The sequence below is a fragment of the Ictalurus furcatus genome, chromosome 2, assembly GCF_023375685.1.
Source record: "Ictalurus furcatus strain D&B chromosome 2, Billie_1.0, whole genome shotgun sequence".
NCBI classification, from domain to species: Eukaryota; Metazoa; Chordata; class Actinopteri; order Siluriformes; family Ictaluridae; genus Ictalurus; species Ictalurus furcatus.
Genome location: NC_071256.1, coordinates 16,346,736 through 16,369,613, shown reverse-complemented (window position 1 = coordinate 16,369,613; position 22,878 = coordinate 16,346,736). Strand labels below are relative to the sequence as shown.

Genomic DNA, 22,878 nt, shown 5'->3' with positions numbered 1-22,878 from the left:
TGGCTTAAGGCTCTGGGTTACTGGTCAGAAGGTCAGGGGTTCAAGCCCCAGCACTGCCAAGTTGCCACAGTTGGGCCCTTCTACATTTAAAATTATAATCAAACTGTGCAACAGAAAATGCCCCATGCAGTCAAATCATTTTCATTCTGGTATAGTCTGCACTTTTTTCAGGCTTTGACTGATACAGAGAGGAATTGCTGATTTCATGTTGATGAGGTCAGTTTCACATCCACCTTCTCAGTCACTACTGAAGAGTGGTACAGAGATCAGGTTTAGGGGCGTGTCACTCTGTGCAATCACCTGACATCACTATCACTGATGGGCTGCATGAATCTACAGTCTGGGCTGTACCAAACGTAACTGGTAAATTTACTAATCCCAGAATCCATCTGAACAGCACACACCCTCATGTTCATCTGAATGACATTAAAAACATCAGTTTGAAATAGCTGTTGAACATTTTATACACACAGTATGAAGCTCTGTGGATTTATTTAACTCTGTGAATTAGACAGAACGTGTGACTCTGGTGTGGATACTCGAGCTTCACTTAAAATAAATGAAGTTGTAAGTGAATGTGATGTTTTTGTACAGCATTGCAGCCGTTTGTGTCAGTGTGTTGTCCGAGCACAGTAATACACAGCTGTGTCTTCAGTCTTCAGGCTGGTCATGTGCAGATACACCTGCTTCTTGCTGTTGTCTCTGGAGATGGTGAATCTTCCCTGAACAGACTGAGAGTATTGTTTAGTACTACCACTCGGAGCAGAAATGAATGAGATCCACTCAAGGCCTTTTCCTTGAGCCTGTCTAATCCACGATATAGCTGCATCACTATCACTAATCCCAGAGTAGGTACAGGTGAGTTGATGAGATCCTCCAGGTTTAATGACCACCGGCTCAGACTCGGTTAGTGTCTGACATCCGCAAACTGCCAAATACATTTAATCATTTTATAGTCTTACAGAATTACACAATTTATATTAGTGATACATGCACAAATAAGCTGTTACTCACGGGTTATGGTCAATAATGTCAAAATAAAACAGTTAATGATTTGTGGTTGCATGGCTGTTCCCGAAAAAGTCTAAACTAAGTGGAAATAATGCAGCTGGAGTCTGTGCTTATAAAGGGAAAGTCTCGTTTGCATGTCCAGCCCCTAGAGGAGTTACTATAAAAAATATTCTGATATTCAAATAAAACATCATCAATTACAGCAATATGAGTTGTATATGGGAGGGAAAATGTAGGTAATTTGATATTAGTGAGGCAAAAATATAGTTACATAAAATATTTTTCTGTCCAAGCCTTGAGATTATGGATGTTCTTTTGTTCACTCTTGGAATGAAATTTAAGTTTGTGGTATATTTTTGGTATTAAAAATGTGTTGTAGATGTAACATGATTTTTCAATGTCTAGTTGTTTCAAACAGTCACAATCTCCATATTTTGTGTTTTTTATTTTATTATTATCTTTTTAAGCATGTATAACTTCCCCTCTAGAGGCTAAACGTGTGTATGTGGATGTATAAAGCTTTCATGTTTTATATTATACTTGGCTTTGTTTAATAACTTTTGTTAAACCAAAACAAACTAAATCCTTATGTGAAACAAATGCATCTGTCAAATTAGGTATTTTTCTGTATTTTGTTGCAGAGTTTGCATAGTTGTTGTGATTATATGGTTATTCAGGATAACTATAGAACAGCTTGGATTTACCAACTGAAATGAAACAGTTTGATTTGGATAATTGTTCGGCAGTGGGTAGCATCGATGGCAAATAGCTCCAAGGTCCCCAATTCGATCCTGAGCTCAGGTTATTGTCTGTGTGGAGTTTTTTCATGTTCTCTCTGTATCTTCCAGGTTCAAAAATATGCGGGTAGGTTGGCTAATGTAAATTGCCCTTGGGTGTTAATGGGTGTGAATGTAGAGTCACATCCAGGATGTTTTAAAAATGCAGGACTGCATTGAGTAAACATACTTTCCTAGTAACAAAAGTGACAACTTCTGTGCACTGTCATGTCTGCAGATGGGGAGATTTAGATGCAATTTATCAGAGTAATTTAGAGAACTGGAATATAAAACTCACTAAAGCTGTTAAAGTCAAACGCACAATAAACAGATACAGACATTATGTGTGATCAGAAATGACATCACCTGGCCTTTAGAGAGTCTGAATGTAGCAGTAACACATCACCTTCAAGAAAACATTACAGAGTATAATACACATTCATTTGTCTCTGGTTTGTAATATAAAGAATTGTAATTGAGCAGTTTATTAACCACAGTAAGAGGAGATTATATTCATCATTTACATAAATGACAACAGTAATGACTTGTTCAGTAAAATGCTGTGTGGAAAATATGTGTGTGGTTTTAGTACAGTTTCCTCAGCTCCAGTCACAGTTAGTGTGAATTGGTTCTTTACAGACTCTGCATATATTACTTGATTTTTGCCAGCATTCATCCTACCAACCCATTCCAGAGCTTTCCCTGTTTTCTGTCGGATCCAGTGTATGTAGCTGCTTGTCATATCAAAGCCATTTATTTTACACAAGATCTTCACAGTTCTCCAGGTCTCTTTACCACCGCAGGAGACTGGTCCAGTCTGATCTCAGCACTGCAAAAACCTGCCAGATAAAACAATCAAAAATAATTATTAATGGATTAAATCATACACTCAGTGGTAAACATATAAAGAAGTCTCAGATACCTCGTGTTAACATGAGTATAAAAATGCACTGCAGAAGGACGCTTAGCCCTATAATCAAACTCTGTGATGGAAGTTCTGTAATTCAGTTTGATGATATGAGCTTTAGCTGAGCAACAAGATGCTTTTTATGCAGAGCAAATAATAACAGGATGGATTTGCATAGACTTCCTTTTAACCAGTAGAGTCAGGTCTATAATATGAACCTCCACAGGCTGATTTTGCATGTGCCAAGGATGAGAGCGATGTCACATTTTACAGTTTGCCAATTCAGCTTAGTGGTTGTTTTTAATAGTTGGTGTACATGCAAGTAACCTTCAAATTTCTTATTATTTATTAATTTCCTTCACTTTATCAATGCTTGTTAATTATTAATTAACATAATTTACACAATGAATAAATAACCTCAGAATGTTTTAATTGGCACCTGAACACTTTCATTCAAAATTTCATGTTGTCTTTTATATTTACATAAGCTGTCTGAATTGATGTGTTGTGTATGTTATTGCTGTTGTTATTTAGAGGATGCTTCCGCCCCTAATTCTGAGAGATAATACCTGTGTCTTTTCTCATTTCAGAAAATGTTTCCTTTAAATGTTTCATGAGTTTTACCTCAGTAGAAGTGAGCTACTGCCCTCTATAGGTGAACAACATTTACACTTTGTTTCTCTTCTTGCAGATGTGTGTTTTGTACTGAGCTGAGTGTGTGGAGCTTCTATCACTGATACCAACATCCACTTTACACAGCTCAGATTCAACAACCTGCTCAAAAGCTCTGCAATGGAATGGCATATTATTAATGACGGATTAGCTGTTTATGGTATAAAGCTAAAGTGATATAAACTACTCAGCTGCTCTCCTTCTCCTCACTACACACACACACACACACACACACATCTCCCTAATGTAAGAGACATGAGTGAAGGGTCTGCATAAAATACATCATCAACTACTATATTTTGTGAAGATGCTATGAACACAATGCATAAAAAAACAACAACAAATAAATAGTTTATCATCCAAAATGAACATTTCTTAATAAAATAGTAGGTGCTGTGGTCAGAAGGTGCTACATTTATATAATAGCGGCTCTGACAGTAGTTCAAGCTGCAAGGTTTACAGAGAGACGCTCATTCTAACATGTTTTAGTTCCTGTACAATTTACACAATTATTTAATGGCTTTTTTAAAAAAAAATAAATAAATAGAACGTGTAGTATTGTTGAATGAACTGATAATGTGTTCTGAACAGATACTAATACAAATAGGAGGATGTTTTTGTTTGTTTTTAGAAATCTTGCAGGAAATCTGGTTGAGACTAGAGGTGTTTATTGGGACTGGGAAGCCTCTTAGTTTATTTGTTGAAGAACTGCCAGAGCCACAATTCACACACTATGCTGACAAAACTGGAATTTTTTACCCCTTTTACCCCTTTTACCCCTCAATTTATTTGTTGAGCTCTGTTGCCTCCTACTATGTTCTGAAAGTATTGGACCTCAACCTGTGAAAACAGATTGTGTTAAACACAACAAACTGTCAAACTGTTGGAGACATGCTGTTTTATTCCTAAATCCACCAAATACATATTTATTTTAACTGTTCATTAAATATTCTGTAAAATGAAGAAAATAATAAACATTCAAAATGACCACTAACCATAATTTTTTATGCAATTATTTGATGGATATTACTATTTTTGTGTTTGAAATGACACAAGCTGAAGTTGAATCTTCATTCCAATGGAATAAAGTAAAAGTATGACTGAGATGGTTTATTAGTTACATTGAGAGGATCTCTAACATACCTCAAAGTTTTTGTGAGGAGAATCCACTATTCTGTGTCACTGTGTATCTTGCGCAGTAATAGACAGCTGTGTCTTCAGTTTGCAGATTCTGTCCTCGAATTGTTATTGTGTTAGTAGCAGTGTCTCTGGAGATGCTGAACTTATTCTTCAGTTTGTCAGTGTAATCTGTACCCCCATTGTAACTGATATATCCAATCCACTCCAGAGCTTTTCCTGCAGGTTGTCGGATCCAAGCTGTACTATAGCTGGTAACTGAATATGAAACCTTGCAGTTGATGGAGAGACTCTGGCCTGGCTGGACTGTCATGGAAGCAGGCTGAGTCAGTTCCTCTCCATGCACATCTGAGGAGGAAAACACATGGCGTATATATATATATATATATATATATATATATATATATATATATACGCCATGTGTTTTCCTCCTCAGATGTGCATGGAGAGGAACTGACTCAGCCTGCTTCCATGACAGTCCAGCCAGGCCAGAGTCTCTCCATCAACTGCAAGGTTTCATATTCAGTTTCATATTCAGTGCATATATATATATATATATATATATATATATATATATATATATATATATATATATATATGCTGCACATTTATTGTTATTTTAGTAAATGAATGAATTTGATAAAACACTCACAGGAAGCAGTTGCCAGCAGGAGCAGTAGAGATGTAGAGAACATGGTGTGTGTTGATTGTATTGGGATCTTCTCTGTTCTCCAAAGTTTAACATAGTCCATCACATCTCATAAATAGAGTGATTCCAACCCTGATGCTTGTATTTGCATATCCGGTGATGATGGGAGTAGAATGTATTTAAAACATGTTTTAAACATGGTTGAGGAGATTTATCTGATGGAGAATATCTGGCTTTTTAATGAAACAAATCTTTTCTGTGACAGAAATTTCTTTACCAATTTCTAATTTCTATTATTTGTATAAAAATAATAAAGGGAATTAAACATATTGAGAAACTCATAACAAGGTTTAGACATTAAATTTAGGTTGATAATCATTATCCATGCTTGAGGATTTTATAAAAGCCAAAATTATAGGATTAGGGGCGATTAGCATTCATATTAGAGCTGTGTGTGTGTGTGTGTGTATGTGTGTGTGTGTGTGTATGTGTGTGTGTGTGTGTGTGTGTGAGAGAGAGAGAGAGAGAGAGAGAGAGAGAGAGAGAGAGAGAGAGACTGTTTTTTAATTCCTCTCCTGCCCATTTCCATGTGTGTGTGTGTGTGTTTTTTTTTTTGTTTTTTTTTTTGGACCAGATTGTGATATTTTCTAACAAACTAATTTGGTTCTTTTCCCCCAGAATATAAACATAAAAGACCTTTAAACCACAGTGACACTAACAAGTATGTAGCAGCAAACATTTCATGCAGCATTGCATGATCACCGAATACACAGTGGGTCCTACAATCTTCATATCTGACCACATGTTCCTGTGACTTTATTATTGCTGACGCTCATCCTGATGCACGCCTCTAGTTTATACTTTTCTTACAACTTCATTTTTTTTTTCAAAATCAAGCTAACTCCCACCACATTGTTTCTGTTCTTTCAAATTCATACACATTTGAATGAGATCAGGTTGGTCAATGTTGTGCAGTTAAAGGTTTTAGAATGAAGGTATTATTCAATTTACAGACTAACGTACAAATAAAAGACTTTACAAACACAGTGCTGTTAAATTCTCAATTCAGAAGGAAATAACTTGTCTTATGAATGTTCCACAACATTCAACGTAAAAATAAAACCAATGTCTTAGGTTTAAACAATGTTGCAAATAGATTTTATGACTTTGATGGAAATCTTACGAGGACATCAGTCCTCTCTCAGTCCTTTTAATCTCTCAGTCATTTTAACCTCAACTTGTTGAATAGATGTTGTGTAAGTACAGAAAGAGCGCCTCTCAGAGGACTTAAAGAACAATGAAAAGCACAATGTTCATAATTTCTAACATGGGTGCAGATATATAAATATACAAAATACAAATATATACAGTGCAACTCGAACATTAAGGTAAATTTGACTGTGAAACATGGAAACTAATTTGTTCTACTAGGAAAATGTTTTTTTTTTTTTTTTAAATAATATTTATTGTGCTTTCATCTTGTCTGTAATCATGTAATATTTCTTTATGTATATACGATGTGATGGTCTTCCTTAAATTGTACCATTTAAATTAACTCAAAAGAACCTTCACACATGTGAGGTTTAATTTTTGTATAGTCCTCTCACTGAGATGTACAGCTGTGTGTCTTTGGACAATAATAAACAGCCATGTCTTCTGGCACCAGGCTGTTTATATCTAAGTAAAGCACATTGTTGCTCGTGTCTCTGGAGATGCTGAAGCGAGTTTTAAAGGAAGCTCCAGAGGCTATGCCTCCACCACCCCATGTGATCCCGATCCACTCCAAGCCTTTTCCTGGAGACTGTCTGATCCAGCTTGTGCCGTAGCTAGTGAGGGCATAGCCAGAAATCTGACAGGACAACTTCACTGAGGCTCCGGGAGGTTTAACCTCAGCAGGAGATGAGGTCAGACTGATGCCATGCACATCTGAGAAGAGGAGAATGGTAAAACACACAGAAGGTATTAAACACACTTCACTTCAACTGACACTGAAATACTGAGCATATAAAAAGGTGAGTAAGGTGTGGAGAGACGTGTTTACTCACAGAGCACAAAGGATATCAGAAGAAGAAGAGGCCAGCTCATGATTCCTCTGCTGTACTCGACCAAACACAGAGACTGCTGTGTACTTGCAGTGTATTTATATCTGTCTGAGGGTGGGGAGATTTGCATGCAGTATGGGTTATGTATTTAACATTTATTATGGTGGTCTTTCTATAGTACAGCATTTCTTCAAACATTTTCATTCACAAAACTGTGCAGACAAATTCTTAAAGGAACAAACCAGCAAATAAATCATGTAATTTGATTAGAATATATTTTCAGAACTCTCAGTAGGTTCAGGAGGTGTTGATCAATTTTCTAGAATAGCATCAGGTTTATCTGTATGGCACGCCATACGGTAATATTTATTTTATATATATATATATATATATATATATATATATATATATATATATATATATATATATATATATATATATATAGGGCCTATATGTATATTTAGCAGCAGGTCCACTTATAATGCAAAAAGGTGGGATTTCAGAAATGGGCAGAATTTAGGTTGAAAACGTGTGCGGTGATAAATGATGACAAAAACACTATTTTTAAAACTAAATATCAACACTTTTTTCCCAATGCCATTCTATTTGAAGATTGAAGTTTATACAATAATTGTCTAATATTAAATATTTGTTTTAAATTTCAACAGTTTCAAGATGGAAACAAACTTAAAACGAGATATAACTGTACTCAGTGAGGTGCATGTGTTACAACATTATAACCAACAATTTTTTATTACTCAGTGATTTTGTTTTTAGGTGAACTATTCCTTCTCAACTAAATCTACAAAATATGTACAAGTTACTCAGAAATAAAAACATAATTTTACATATATGTACAGTCCATAGTGATAAAAGTTACCATGCATTTTCTCTGCATACACAGTGGCATTACTCATTAGCACAGCTGGATTGCATGCATGAGAGACTGCATAATCCTGGGTAAAATGCTTCGATGTAAATGTCCTGGAGCTCGCCTCATCTCCCTTACCAGCGTAACCTGGTGGATACAAAGAAAGCACTTTTATAAAACATCATTTTACAAATAAAATACACTCCTTTTGTTGATTCTACATCATCTGGGTTCAGTGTGTCAATATTTAAAATTTAAAAACTGCAAGTTAACCCATTTAACTGTTAGAACCTGACAGCTTAATTTACATGACAAACATTACAGCAAACAATCAAGGTCCTCTGGGGGTTTGTACAGCCCATTTGGAGCTGACCCTTCCATTTGGAGCTGGCTCCGACCTCCATTTATACCTGTCTCGTTATTCATTGCCACAACAACTCCCTTTTACCAACATTCTTGTAGTCATTGTGACGTATATCATAAAGCTCTCAGCCTTCAGACACCAAAGACACCAGCAGCTCAACATTCAACTTGCTACTTACTTGCATCTTCAATGGGCCTGTTTACACCGGGCCTTTTTTTGCAGCGTTTTTTTTTTTGTTTTTTTTGTTTTTTTTTTTAATGTATGTTTACACCTAGGTGTTAAATGCTGCAAAGTGTTGAATGAAAGTGTAAATTCACTCCCTGACAGTAGATAGCGCTTATTGAAAATCCAGAAATACCACTGTACACAAGGTGGTGCTGCACAACTTTCCGTTTCTGACACCTGCTTATCACTGAGAAAAAGAGAGCCAGTATTTACGTCTTTAAGCCATATTTGGTGAATTGGCCACTGCAACAAATACTTATTTAAAGCTAAATCCTTAAAGTTCTCATTTTAAAAAGTATACTCTTTTTTGTAAGTAATGATTTGAATTCTATCAAAGTCACAGCAATAGCATTCACATACTTATGGGATTATTTCATTTTTTAATAATCTTTTTTGGGAGGGGGTGGTATAAGGCAACTATTGTTGTGCCCAAAAATGTTAATGTTCCTGCAAACTGATGAAGTGTTGAATAAGAATAGTCTTTTTTTTGGTCAGTATGATAATACAGTAAAAGGTCAAAACCTTTCAGTTCTTTGTCTCTGGAGATTGTGATTGTGGAGATTGGCCATTAACTGCACTGGAGTAATGCTTGCTACTGCCGTGGGTAGTTGCAACAAATTACCGCCCTTTTCCAGGTGCCTGTCTGATCCAAGCCATGTAATAGCCACCAAAGTTAACCCCAGAGGCTGTACAGGTCAGTTTATGAGACTGATCAGGTTTGATGATCACTGAATCAGACTCAGTGTCTGACTGCAGGAAACTGAAATACAAGAAAGCACAAAGATCGGTGGTAAAGTAAAAAAAAAAAAAGTATGAAAATTCATTAAAATGTTTAGCTACATGTAATAAATAATAATACTAATATTGAATGACTGTTGCTAGAGCAAAGTAACAGCTGTGTTTCATGCTGTCAAGTCCATAACTGCTCTTTACTCATTAGATATCATGTCCTTTTAGTACATCACTGTGTATCACTGTAACACCCAGAAGAACATGAAGTTTTCTGTTTTATGAACAACACAATCGTGTCCAGTCCTTTCAGAAAGTATCATTTTTCAGCTGTGTGTCTAATCCAGGTTATCCAACACAAACTGAATGTAGTTCCAGAAACAATGCAGGTCACAAATCATCACTGTTGTTAAAGCTTTGGGAATGACTGTATAATGTATAACATTTAGAGTTATTTATTATTACCTTTGCAGAGTAGTGCAATGAAATATAATAATACTATGACAGTGTTAAAGAGAAATTATCTTTCAGTTGTTTAATGTGAGTGAGATGATGGTGAATCATTGCAGTCTGTGAGGAGAGAGAAGCTGAATGTGTATTAATGAGCAGTTAGAGATTCTTAAGTTTACACAGACCTTTACCTGCTGTTATAGGAAAATAATCAAGGGCAGGGTGATGTGATGTATCCTCACTTGAAGCAGTGTCACTGTTACCACTTTAAAGTTAATTATTTTCCTACAGTAGCATGTGCAGAAGTACTTTATCCCTCTAATACCTTTCGATGGTGAATCATTGTCGTCTGTGAGAACAGAGACGCTTAATTTGTATTAACGAGCAGTTAGAGATGGTTACGTTTACACAGACTTCAAGGCATAAAAGAACATAAACTAGGTCCTGTATTGAAAATAAACTGCTGTTGCACATTTCTGATAAAAGACATGAATACCTGGACCGTTAGCTAAAATACAACAGAAGCAGAGGTGCTAAGGGACATATTCAGTAAGGAATAAAAGATAACAGCAGGTTTATTAGACTGCTGTCACTTTAACACCTAATGCACAGATCCAATATAGTGACACACATACGATTTCTTTCCCAGCTGTTTACATTCACTTAAGACATAACTGTGTTAGCATGAATACTCAGCCAGACCAGCTTTTTGACATGATTTGTGTGTATTTATTTGACCATCCAAGCATAATAAGCCACTAAAGAGAACTCAATTTGGTGCTTGTGTAACAGATATAGGAAATATATATTTTTTTTTATTTGTGTTTTTTTTATGGCATGTGTTGTTCTGTAAAGTGTATCAATTTCGCCGAAATCCTTCGCGGTTATTTAATAGTTTGCTGCTCTTGGTGTTGGGAGTACTTTATTTGTGTTATAGTGCTCTTTGCTAATCGATAGCCAATGTATCGCGTCATTTCCGGTTTCTCGTCGGTTGGCGTTGAGTTTGACTGAGAGAGGTATATACTTAAGCCAGCGCGATTATAAAGTTTGAATTTTAAGTCCTTTCAAGTGCACAACCCTGTTTAATCATTTATAGTATTATTAGGATAGACGGATTGTGTCGTTTTTGCTGTGTATTTTACTTGTAAAATGAGTTTGTGAAACTCATTTGTCGCGTGTGTGCTAGCTGTTGCCATTTTATCTTCTTATTGAGGTACACGCTTATGTTATTTTCTCATATTAGGTTTGTTGAGGAGATAAATCCTGTATGACAACGTTTTGCTCTCTTGGAACTCTGAATAGGTATGTGCATGTGTTTTGTACTCCCATTACCATGTTCAGTAAATGTATGATTTTAGTCAAGTTCACTGTATTAGGTTGTTGTGATATAGGTCCTTTTTCATGATTGCTGTTGGCGCTTGTGTAATCTTTTTTTCAATTGAATGTATATATTTTTTTGTTATGTGCCAGTTGATAAATTTGCATCAATATGAAATATATTTCATGTTAATATGTACAAAGTTAAAAAGCTAATTGTTATTAATAATATAATTGAATGTCATAGAATGCAGTATAATGATATTTGTTATTTGTACTTTTTGTATCTTATTAACATGTTTTGAGTTACAGTTGACAGTGAGTCGATGTTGAGTTTGACTGAGAGAGGTTTGTTGAGAAGATAAATCCTGTATGACGACGTTTTGCTCTCTTTGAACTCTGAATAGATGTTGAGGTTGTCTGTGGGACGAATAAAAGTGAATTCAACAAGATACGCCGGTGTCCAGATGTCTGGGACTTCAGGACCTGGTGGTGTAATCTCACGAGATCACGCGAGACTGTAGCATGTGACGTCTGCACATGTATGAATTCAGCACGGCAATCTGCAATGGCAAAGCAAGAAGACGCCATACGGTTTTAGATTTAAAGGTAAGTCAATATGTGTAAGCCAAAATGCCTCTTAAATATATTTAAAGCTACACTATTAGACATTTTCCACTGTCATGGTTCTGGGCTGGAGTCAGTTCTCGAACAGCTCTATGTATATTGTGTATATATCTGAATAATCTCACATAGCATGTGATTGGGTGAGTTCACTTACCTGTCAGAGGCAAAGCGCTTTAGTTTAATGGTGTTCATTAGGGATGCTCCAATCAGGATTTTTACGACCGAAACCGATCCAGATACCAATCTTTTTTTATTTAAGCTTTAATCAGGAGCTCTGTCATAAACAGTTAAATGTAAGATCTTTGCTCACTGTTAATTGAGTTAAAATAAAAGCAATGAGAAATACTGTTGGGTAATTGATACAAGCATAAACTATCATAAAATATTTATTTTTAAATATCTTAAACAATATAGAGTCCTAATTAAAACTAGATTAACACAAGCATGATCCATATTAGGATTATTGGTTAATATAATAGGAAAGGTTAATATCCTTCATAAGGAGATAGCAAACTAAGCATAATGTCAAATTGATATTAAATGCAACACATAGTAATTACACATTATTTCATTTCTCATTTTAGTTATATTTTATGAATTTATTATAATATCTATTTTTATATACAATTATTTATTAATAACTAAGCACATTTTCTGTCTTTACATTTTATTAGTTTTCTGTTTGTTTATCAGTTGTTAATTTTAGATCGGTTCCCCAGTACAGTGTTGCCATGTCTGCTGAAAATATTGTGTTTTTGGGGGTATTAAATGAAAACATGGAAACTGTTGCTGACTTTTCTAGTGATATCTGGCAACCTTAAGTTTAAATGAAGTGAATACGCTATGTATTTGAGTTAGTGAAGAGCATGGAGGAGCGCAGCAGCGTACTCCTTCTGAACAGTTACTAGTCTTGATTATGATTGGTGAGGACTTTTTTAATAAAGAATTTTGAATTAAATCCATCTTGTAGCGTTAGCATTATTATTAATTTACTCCTCCCAATGCTGTGTTTACACGAGCAAGTGAAAGTTCAGGTCATTTTGCGTGATCAATAAAAGATGGCGGTTGTGAGATTGGAGAGTTGACAGAAGCAGATGTGCAGTGTTACTCGTCATCAAAATGACTTCTCTGCAGTATTTCCACACTTGTTCGGTTGACTGACGAGATGAAAAGCAGTGTGAAAGTAACTGTTGCTCGGTGTAGATGCATTTTGGACTTCCTGTAGTTTTTATTCGGATTGTATTATACAACTCCGAACAGGTCACTCACACCGGTGCGAATAAATATTTAGTCACAGTCGCACAAAGTACTTCAGTCGCAAATGTGAGAGAAATGGTCGCACTGTAGAGCCCTGAGTTTATCTGCAAAGTTTTTTCCCATTCGGCGTGATGATGTTTAATGTCCCAGACAACCTCTGTAGTGCCACTTAGCATTGAGCTAGCTAGTGTCATGATTTCCCCTCGCACAAGCGCTGGAGCTCGCAGAGAAACTAGCAGCTCGAGCGCTAAAATGCTAATACCATTTCCGGGTTTTGGCATTACAAAATGACATCAGCCTTGTGCCGCTGTATGTGATTGGCTGTAAGTGTAGGAAGTACTTGATTTGAGTGGAGAAAACAACGGAGTTTTCTATGAGCGGAGGATGAACTTTAAATGTCAATATCGCAGTCAATCATGTTCATTTAACCATGGGCAGTGAAAATCGCAATCGCGATCGATATCTGATTAATTGTGCAGCCCTAATTGCTATGGTATTGCTTTTGCTAATATATCACTTTTCTGTACTGGGTGTTTTTGTACAGGGATGTTGTTGATCCGTCTCACTGTGGTTCACGAGCGCAGTAATACACAGCTGTGTCTTCAGTCTGCATGTTCTGCCCTGTTAATGTTACTGTGCTGCTGGACGTGTCTCTGGAAACCTGAAACCTGCTTTTCAGTTTCTCACTGTAGTAAGTGCTACCACTACCGGATATTTGTCCGATATACTCCAGAGCTTTTCCTGCAGGTTGTCGTATCCAGTGTGTCCAGTAGCTGCCATCACTTACTGAATATCCAGACACTTTACAGGTCAGAGTCATTGACTGACCCAGGGATAAAATCATTGTTCCAGGTTGAATCAGCTGAACACAGTGAACACCTGTTAAAGAAATGATCATTTTAATGCTGTAAAAGGAAAATGTGCCCAAAAGCCATATTTATGTCAAGTGTAAAAACACTTACAGTGTACAGCTGCCAGCAGCAACAGCAGTAGGGATGTAGAGATCATGGTGTGTGTTGAAGCAGAATAAGTAAAAGCTCTTGGTCTTCACTGCTTAAATATATAACAGGGAAGGACATTTGCATAGAGACACTTGTGATGGGTCTTCTACTCTTTCTGCTACAGCCGGTCAGTCGGTGTGACTAGGAGGCTCATCAAGAGAACCATGTCCACTGTTCTTCCCTCTATAAAAGCTTAGGCTGTGTTAGTGTGAATGGAGCTTGTTCCTGGTTGCTTTGTGTTTGTATTTTGGCTGTTGTTTGTTTTGTAGTTTAGCTTGTTTTTGTAAGTATTTAGTTTTCTATGTTTGATACACAACATCCTTGCACCAGATAAACATTACAGATGACTGTGTTGATTCCTTGTTTTATATATATATATTTTTTCTTTTTATGTTAATGAATGTTTATTTTTGCAACCGACTTTACTATGTCCTCCTTTCATTTGTCACGGCTTTGAGCCGGTCGTGAGACACTGCTTATCAGAGTAAATTTGATGCAATCCTACATATCTGAACCAATATACATTATTAACACATGTGACTTTATTTTCATTTTCTCTTCATGTGTAAATGTGACTATACACATTAACTGACTATTTCACTATTTTAAACTGGTTTGTTTTAGCCTCAGGGTGGTGTGATGTCGTTGATCCATTACAATGTTAGGAACGAGCTCATTAATATAAATCTGTGATTTGCACGATTAATCAGTACTGAAAATTCTACAGAGCTGTGTTATAACTGATATTAATGGTTGTGTCCTTTTTGTTTTTAATATATATTAGAGATTTAATAGAGTCACCACCAGAAAAAAATCAATTACTGAAGATGACTGACTGACTGAATTTAGATTATTTATTCAGCTTGCATATTGGTGTTAAATAGTTTTATCTTAAAAGTAACACTGATGCTAAGAGACGCTTGTGAACTTTATTGACTGTGATATCTGTACTTACTTCAACACCATGCACATCTGTGGAGGAAAACACATGGTGATATCTCACACAATATATGCTGCACATTTATTACTATTGTAGTAAATTAATTAATTTGATAAAGCACTCACCAGAAGCAACTAGCCAGCAGGAGCAGTAGAGATTGAAGTGTTTGAAATTTAGCATGATAATTATTATCTATGCTTGAGGATATTGGGCTCGTGATCACAGAAAAATTATACCTCTCTTAAAAATCATGAAAAAATGCTCTCACACTTTCTCACACATAATCACACAAATTCTAATTTGTTGAGGTGATTATTGTTAGGTAAAGATACCACAGTATAACAAGTTCTTGTAAGTTATGTAATTATAATGGTGTATATAATGTGCAGCAATGTTAGAGATGTAGCATTATTATATTAGAAATATGGTTTAAAATCTACATTATAAACGTTTAAAAATAACTTTAAACTCTTTGTTGTCATTTGTCTGATTAGACTTTATAGTTAGACTTGAATAGATAAGTGTTGTACTTGTGGACTAACAGGCCTTTGTATAAGGTGTTATTACACATGGATGTTGTTGATCTATCTCACTGTGGGTAACGAGCGCAGTAATACACAGCTGTGTCTTCAGTCTGCATGTTCTGTCCTGTTAATGTTACTGTGCTGCTGGACGTGTCTCTGGAAATCTGAAACCTGCTTTTCAGTTTCTCACTGTAGCCAGTGCCACCGCTACTACATATACGTCCTATCCACTCCAGAGCTTTTCCTGCAGGTTGTCGTATCCAGGCTGTACAGTAGCTGCTATCAGTTAATGAATATCCAGACACTTTACTGGTCAGAGTCATTGACTGACCAGGGGTTAATTGTGTGGATCCGGTCTGGATCAGGTCAACACAGTGAACACCTGTTAAAGAAAAGTTATTTTAATGTTATAAAAGCAAAAAAGCCATAAGTAACCAAAACTATATGTCAAATGTAAAAACGCTTACAGTGTACGGCTGCCAGCAGCAGCAGCAGTAGAGATGTAGAGATCATGGTGTGTTGAAACAGAATAAGTACAAGCTCTTGGTCTTCATTTCTTAAATATATAACAGGGAAGGACATTTGCATAGAGACACTCCATATCTTAGGGGAAATTTGATGGATTCTGTTTGACTTAATGTTTTAATGAACAAGAATCTTAAGAAAGTTGTTAATGGTTCTTCTGATGCACTATCAGGTGTTTCAGTATTATATTAAGTCAAAATACTAGAATATAAACATAGTATGTAATGAAGACATGGAGTTCTTCATTAAAATTAATCAATGAAGAGGTGGTATGAAGTGGCTTTTACTACACCCAAGGTGATTATTTTCTTATAACTTTATGTCCTGCAGTTTGTTGTTCCTCTTATGCCACTGCATGTTGAGAAATTATTTGGCAATTTATTAATAATTAAAGAAACATCTTACAATTTTGTCTCTCTCTCTCTCTCTCTCTCTCTCACACACACACACACACACACACACACACACACACACACACACACACACACACACACACAAAGTTGCTGATGAGAAACCACAAAGAGCAAATCTCTCCATCCAGCAAAAGAGGTTGCTTATAGTACTTATTATCAGAGTCGTCAGATGTTTTAACTGCTTTAAATATTATTAGAATAGAGTTAAATGAAATAATGTAAATTAAAATTTTGTCTGAAGCAAGTCCATTCTGAGATATACAGTTTGCAATGAAAATTATTCAACCCCCATTGCAAATCAGGTTTATTGTGAAAATTTACAGATTTTCAGCTGTTTGTAATGAACAAATCAAACAAAAGCAATTGACATAGTTCAACATAACGAATGCTTCATGTAGTTTCCCCAAATTCAACTGAAAATGCAACTTATAATGATTTCTCCAGTTTCAAAATTATTCAATTTGAACTGAATAGAATCCCTCACAACAGCCCAAATATGCAAAACAGGTGTTCTAATCAACTAATCAAGTTGCACCAGGTGTGCTTGAACTGGAACATATGAACTGGCTAGGAGCAGAAAATGCATGAAATACCTCGATGGGGCAGAAAAAGGAAGCTATTAATGGCTGCAACCAGATTTCTGAGACGGCAGGTTGTGAAAAACCCTCGAGTGACTGCAAAAGACCTGCAGCAAGACTTGATGGTAACAGGCACTGAGGTTTCAGTGAGCACAGTAAGGAGCATACTAAACGCAGAAGGTTTCCATGCCAGAACTCCAAGACGTACACCGTTACTGAGCCAAAGGCACAACAAAAGTCGTCTCAAAATCATATAAATAAACCACAGAAGTTTAGGGATTCTTTTCTGTGGAACGATGAAACAAAACTGGATTTTTTTGGCATGATCGATCAGTGGTATATCTGGAGGAAGAAGAATGAACAACAAACACTCTATCCACAGTCCAGCATGGTGGTGGCTTGATGATGGTCTGAGGCTGCTTTTCATCCTCTGGCACTGGAAACCTGCAGCGTGTGGAAGGCAAGATGGATTCATTGAAGTATCAGAAAATCCTAGGAGAAAACATCATGCCATCTGTGAGGAAGCTGAAGCTTGGGCGTCATTGGACCTTCCAACAGGACAATGATCCCAAGCATACCTCAAATTCCGTCAAGGCTTGGTTGCAGAAGAAGACCTGGAAAATTCAACAGGGCCTTCAAAGTCACCTTGAATCCCACAGAAAATCTCTGGTGGAATTTGAAGAAGGCGTTTGCAGCACACAAACCCAAGAATATTACTGAACTGGAGGCCATTGCTCAAGAGGAATGGGCTAAGGTTCCTCAGGACCGCTGCCTGAAGCTATGCACCTTGTTTGCAGCAGGTCATAACAGAAAAAGGGTGCTCTACAGAGTACTAAATATTCTTGTAATGGGGGTTTAATAATTTTGATTGCATCTGTATTTTACAAATCAGTTTATTTGCAAATCAAGAAGTGATTGCATTACTTTTTCTCACACCATTTGTTAATTTCTTCCTTATCAGCTTTTCAGGAATGCAGTTGTCCTTCCACCTTTAAGTGTGTGTGTGTGTGTGTGTGTGTGTGTTAAATAGTTTGCCCCAAATTGTTCTTATTATGCCATTAAGACCTTGTTATATAATGTATCATTCATTAGACTCCATAGAGACTAGAATAAAGTTTCTCCAGGTTTCATCTGCATGGTCACTTGTAATGACTAAAGGCTTTAACATTTCACAACTGCTGAAGAAATGAAAATATTCATTTAATCAATTAATCAAACACTCAAATCCAGCAGAGGTTTCAAATCATCCTGCTGGTGATAGAGGGATAAAGGAGAATATAATATATTTTTCTGTTATTTTGCAATTCAAAATGCTACATACATTATTTGGAGGTAATAAACTATACAAATAGTGAAAGAGAAAAAAAATCCAGATATGTCTGATAATGAGTGATACTGAATGAGTCTCATGAGAATGCAGTTTGTGCATTCACTTTTTAGCATCTTATTTGTTGAACTCTGCTGCCTCCTTCTGCATAAAAAAATAAAATAAAAAATAAAACTCAAAATCTGAAATCAGATTGTGTGTTAAACACAACACGCTGCTGGGAACATGCTGTATTATTCCTGAATCCAATACTCTGTGTCACTGTGACTACGTTTACATGGTCAGCAGTAATCTAATTATTGACCTTACTCTGAGTAAGATAATAATGTGATTAAGGTGTTTACATGAGTCGCTTTTAGAATACTCCTTTCATGTACCTGTTTTACATGTTATAGAACATAATTAGGGGGCGCACAGTGGCTTAGTGGTTAGCACGTTCACCACACACCTCCAGGGTTGGGGGTTCGATTCCCACCGTGGCACTGTGTGTGCAGAGTTTGCATGTTCTCCCTGCGCTGCGGGGGTTTCCTCTGGGTACTCCAGTTTCCTCCCCAGTCCAAAGACATGCATGGTAGGCTGATTGGCATTTCCAAAGTGTCTGTAGTGTATGAATGGGTGTGTGTATGTGATTGTGCCCTTCGATGGATTGGCACCCTGTCCAGGGTGTACCCCGCCTTGTTCCCGATGCTCCCTGGGATAGGCTTCAGGTTCCCCGTGACCCTGAAAAGGATAAGTGGTATAGAGGATGGATGAATGGATGGATGAATTATTGCACATTTAACAATAGAGGGGTGAGCAACAAATAATAATAATGTGTAGGTTGATTATGCAAAATAGCTAGCAGTGCTACATTATGTTGTACTGCTGTAGGGATGATGGACCTGGGGTAGTGCTGTTTCTTGCAATTATTAATTATCATATTTTACAGTACTGTGCAAAATACTTTTGCACATGAAAAGAAATGTTGTAGAGCAAATATGGCTTCAAAAAATAAAGAAATTAAATGTTTCTACATTTAAAAAAATGCTATAAAGTGCAGTAATAAACAGTAATAAATGAAACAAAGTCAATATTTAGTTTGACGACCCTTTGCTTTAAAAAGAGTAGTCTCAAGAACACTTTCTGCAGTTTTATAAGGAAATGCGTTGTTGATATGGTGAAGTTTTGTGTGAGGACTAGGGATGTAGGGATATAAATATATTATTTGGAATGAACTGATAATGTGTTCTGAACAGTTACTAATACAAATAGGAGGTTTGTTGTTTTAGGAATCTTGCAGGAAATCTGGTTGAGACTAGAGGTGTGTATTGGGACTGGGATGCCTATGTGGTAGGGTAAGTGATTTGGCTATCCTATTGGCTCTGCTTGGGATATGGTTTTGGCAGACCAATAGGATGAGAGCTACCCGATTATTTAAGAACCCTTATTTTGGTAAGCATATAGGTGTCTTGGTGATTCTGAGTCCCTCGCTCCCCTGGCATTTCCGGTTCCGACTTCCGTTCAGGGACGTTCAGGCTTTGTTCACGGCGTAATGAGGTGAACACCTCAAGGCTAATTTGTTTGTTTTTATAGTCTTCGAGAGGCGCTGGTGGCGCATGCATTGAGATGAATTGGCGCCGGAGATCGCGTTCAGTGATCGCAACATTTAGCCGGTGGCTGAATGATATGTATATGTATGTCGAGCCGCGGTACCTGTGAGTAATTATACAATTTCGCGTCTGGTGTTTGTTCAATCTAATGGTAAGTGCACCTCTCCCTTTTTCACATTGGAACTTGGTAGATTTAGGTTGATACTGTGATCTTTGTGTTAAGGTGAGAGTGGGGAGTTGAGTTAAGTCTTCTCTAAGACAAACCCCTAGCCGAAGACGCTACATGTGACGCCACCGCTGTTTTGCTTCAACAGTTGTTTTGCTTTACCTGGTTTTTGTTTAACGGTCATTTTCTTCGTTTTATGTATTGTTTTGCTTTTCTTTAGTTTTGGATGTATGTCTGGTTTGTTTTGTAACCACACATAGTAAGAGTGAGTAGTCTGAGAGTGGTAAAATTAGTGTTCTTAGCTTCAAACCTGTTTCAGGTTTGTTGTTCCACTTAACCACTTTACTACTGAGAGGGTGTATGCTATGCCTTATTGTCTCCATGTTATAGTAGCTATACTTTTCATTTGTACTGTTTACCATAATTCTGGATCTGCTTAGGTGCTGTCAACTGCCTCTTTTTCGTGTGGTAGTGTTAGTGGGCCTGGGTGTTATAGCCACCACACCACAGTGTCTGTAATATTTCTTTCTTTGTTTGTTGTTTAGTTTTTGTGTAACCTTGGGTTAATCGATATCTTCTTTCTCTCCAGGAGCCAGTGAGTCTTGGTGGGACAGGGGAGGCTAGCTGCATTTATTCGGTGGTGTGTGCTTCACAGTGTGCTCAGTGTGCCAACACAACAACTTCCTTATGGTGTAGGTAGTGTTTGATGATTTTGGTGTGACTTGCAGTGGGTTTGGATGACCTCCAGAGTTGTAGCTGGCCTGCCTTGTCCCTGCCAAGCCTGGGCCTGGAGAAGTTCTTAGTTTTAAAACCTTTGTTGTGCTTCATGGGAAAGCGATTTTATATTTTCATGTCAAGTTTAAATGATGCTGAAGTGTCATAATAAAATATGATTCTTATATTCGTACTAATGTATCACACTCATTTTCCTTGCCCCGATTGGTGAAACTTATGTGTGCCTTTATTTGTGGGTATTTCCCTGGTTCTCCCCCTGGGTGGCGTAGTTGGATTTACTGAATTTGGGATAAACGTTTTCCCTGCACTTGAGAATGCCACACCTATTACAGTGTTGGAATTTCTACTTCCAGGGGCTTTTTTTCCCTACCACTGTGTTTGTTGAGCTCTGCTGCCTCCTTTAGTTATTTGAAATATTGTACCTGTATAAATTGTATTATTCCTCACATTATAGTTCACTGGTTAAACATTTATTCCAGTTTATTAAATATGCTATACAATGTAGAGATGAATAATGGTTCAAAATCAGCAGTCTTTGAAGAATGTATTTTATTTTAAAAATGACTACTGTTTGTTTAAAAATGACACAAGCTATTACAACTTCATTCCATTGGAAGAATGTAAAAGTTTGACTGAGATGGTTTACTTACATTGAGGGGATGTCTCTAACATGTTTTAAAGTTTCTGTAAGGAGAATCCACTATTCTGTGTCACTGTGTCTCTTGCGCAGTAATACACAGCTGTGTCTTCAGTTTGCAGATTCTGTCCTCGAATTGTTATTGTGTTAGTAGCAGTGTCTCTGGAGATGCTGAACTTATTTTTCAGTTTGTCACTGTAAGCTGTACTACCACCACTACTGATGTATCCAATCCACTCCAGAGCTTTTCCTGCAGGTTGTCGGATCCAAGCTGTAGTATAGCTTGTAACTGAATATGAAACCTTGCAGTTGATGGAGAGACTCTGGCCTGGCTGGACTGTCATGGAAGCAGGCTGAGTCAGTTCCTCACCATGCACATCTGTGGAGGAAAACACATGGTGATATCTCACACAATATATGCTGCACATTTATTTATATTGTAGTAAATGAATGAATTTGATAAAGCACTCACAGGAAGCAGCTGCCAGCAGGAGCAGTAGAGATGTAGAGAACATGGTGTGTGTTGTTTGTACTGGGATCTTCTCTGTTCTCCAAAGTTTAACAGAGACCATCACATCTCATAAATAGAGTGATGTCCAGCCCTGACACTTATATTTGAATATGCGGTGATGATGGGAGGAGAATGTATTTAAAACATGTTTAAATCATGGGGATGAGATTCATCTTATGGGTGATATGTGGCTTTTTAATAAAAGAAAATTTTTCTTTACCAGCTACTAGTTTCAATAATATTACACACACACACACACACACACACACACACAAAATTGTTATTTGTACTTACTTGGGATATTTTTAAATGATTGTAGCTGGTTCTTCACAGTATAAAAAATCACCAGGTGAACTACAACTTAATGACTTCATACCACTGCACTGAATCTTCAATTTTGATTTGTTGATTAATTTTAAGTTTATATTAATTAGCGCATTCAAATACAGTATTGTTTCTGTTGTAATGACTTGTATACAGGAATGTGTATGGCAGTGCTCCGTTTAAATTGACCACCGATTTTAAATATGTGGGTAATTGTTGACACAGTAAATGTAAGGCGATGTTTATTTAACATTTATGGAAGGAGTCTCCAGTGTCTACATTTTATAACATTCAGAGGGAAAAAAATTAACAAAGTTTTCTGCCACTGGAAAGTGTTCACGACAGAGGAGTTTGCATTTAGAGAACGGCTGTTTATAGCTATTATGATGTAGCTAATAACATGAACTTATCTTTTGAATGCGCCACAACAATAAATGTAATTATAAATGATAATAAATAATAAGCATGATGTGTCATTCTTTAATCAATAAAACATTGCAATCATGTGCACGCTGCTGTGGTATAAGAGGAACAAAGGATGAGCTGTTATGTTGGTAACATCACCCTATAAAAC

The 22,878-nt window shown here is 36.7% G+C and overlaps 3 gene segments (V, D, J or C); all 3 read right to left on the bottom strand.

Annotated features, from left to right (window-relative positions):
- Positions 1–13,499: 13,499 nt before the first annotated feature.
- Positions 13,500–14,070, bottom strand: LOC128623606 (immunoglobulin heavy variable 4-38-2-like). The segment is given in 2 exon segments: positions 13,500–13,913; positions 13,997–14,070. Coding segments are annotated over 2 exon segments (363 nt in total).
- A 1,494-nt stretch (positions 14,071–15,564) lies between these two features.
- LOC128616955 (Ig heavy chain V region 914-like) lies at positions 15,565–16,012 on the bottom strand. The segment is given in 2 exon segments: positions 15,565–15,881; positions 15,967–16,012. Coding segments are annotated over 2 exon segments (363 nt in total).
- A 5,356-nt stretch (positions 16,013–21,368) lies between these two features.
- LOC128623576 (Ig heavy chain V region 914-like) lies at positions 21,369–22,593 on the bottom strand. The segment is given in 2 exon segments: positions 21,369–21,848; positions 21,942–22,593. Coding segments are annotated over 2 exon segments (441 nt in total).
- Positions 22,594–22,878: the final 285 nt, after the last annotated feature.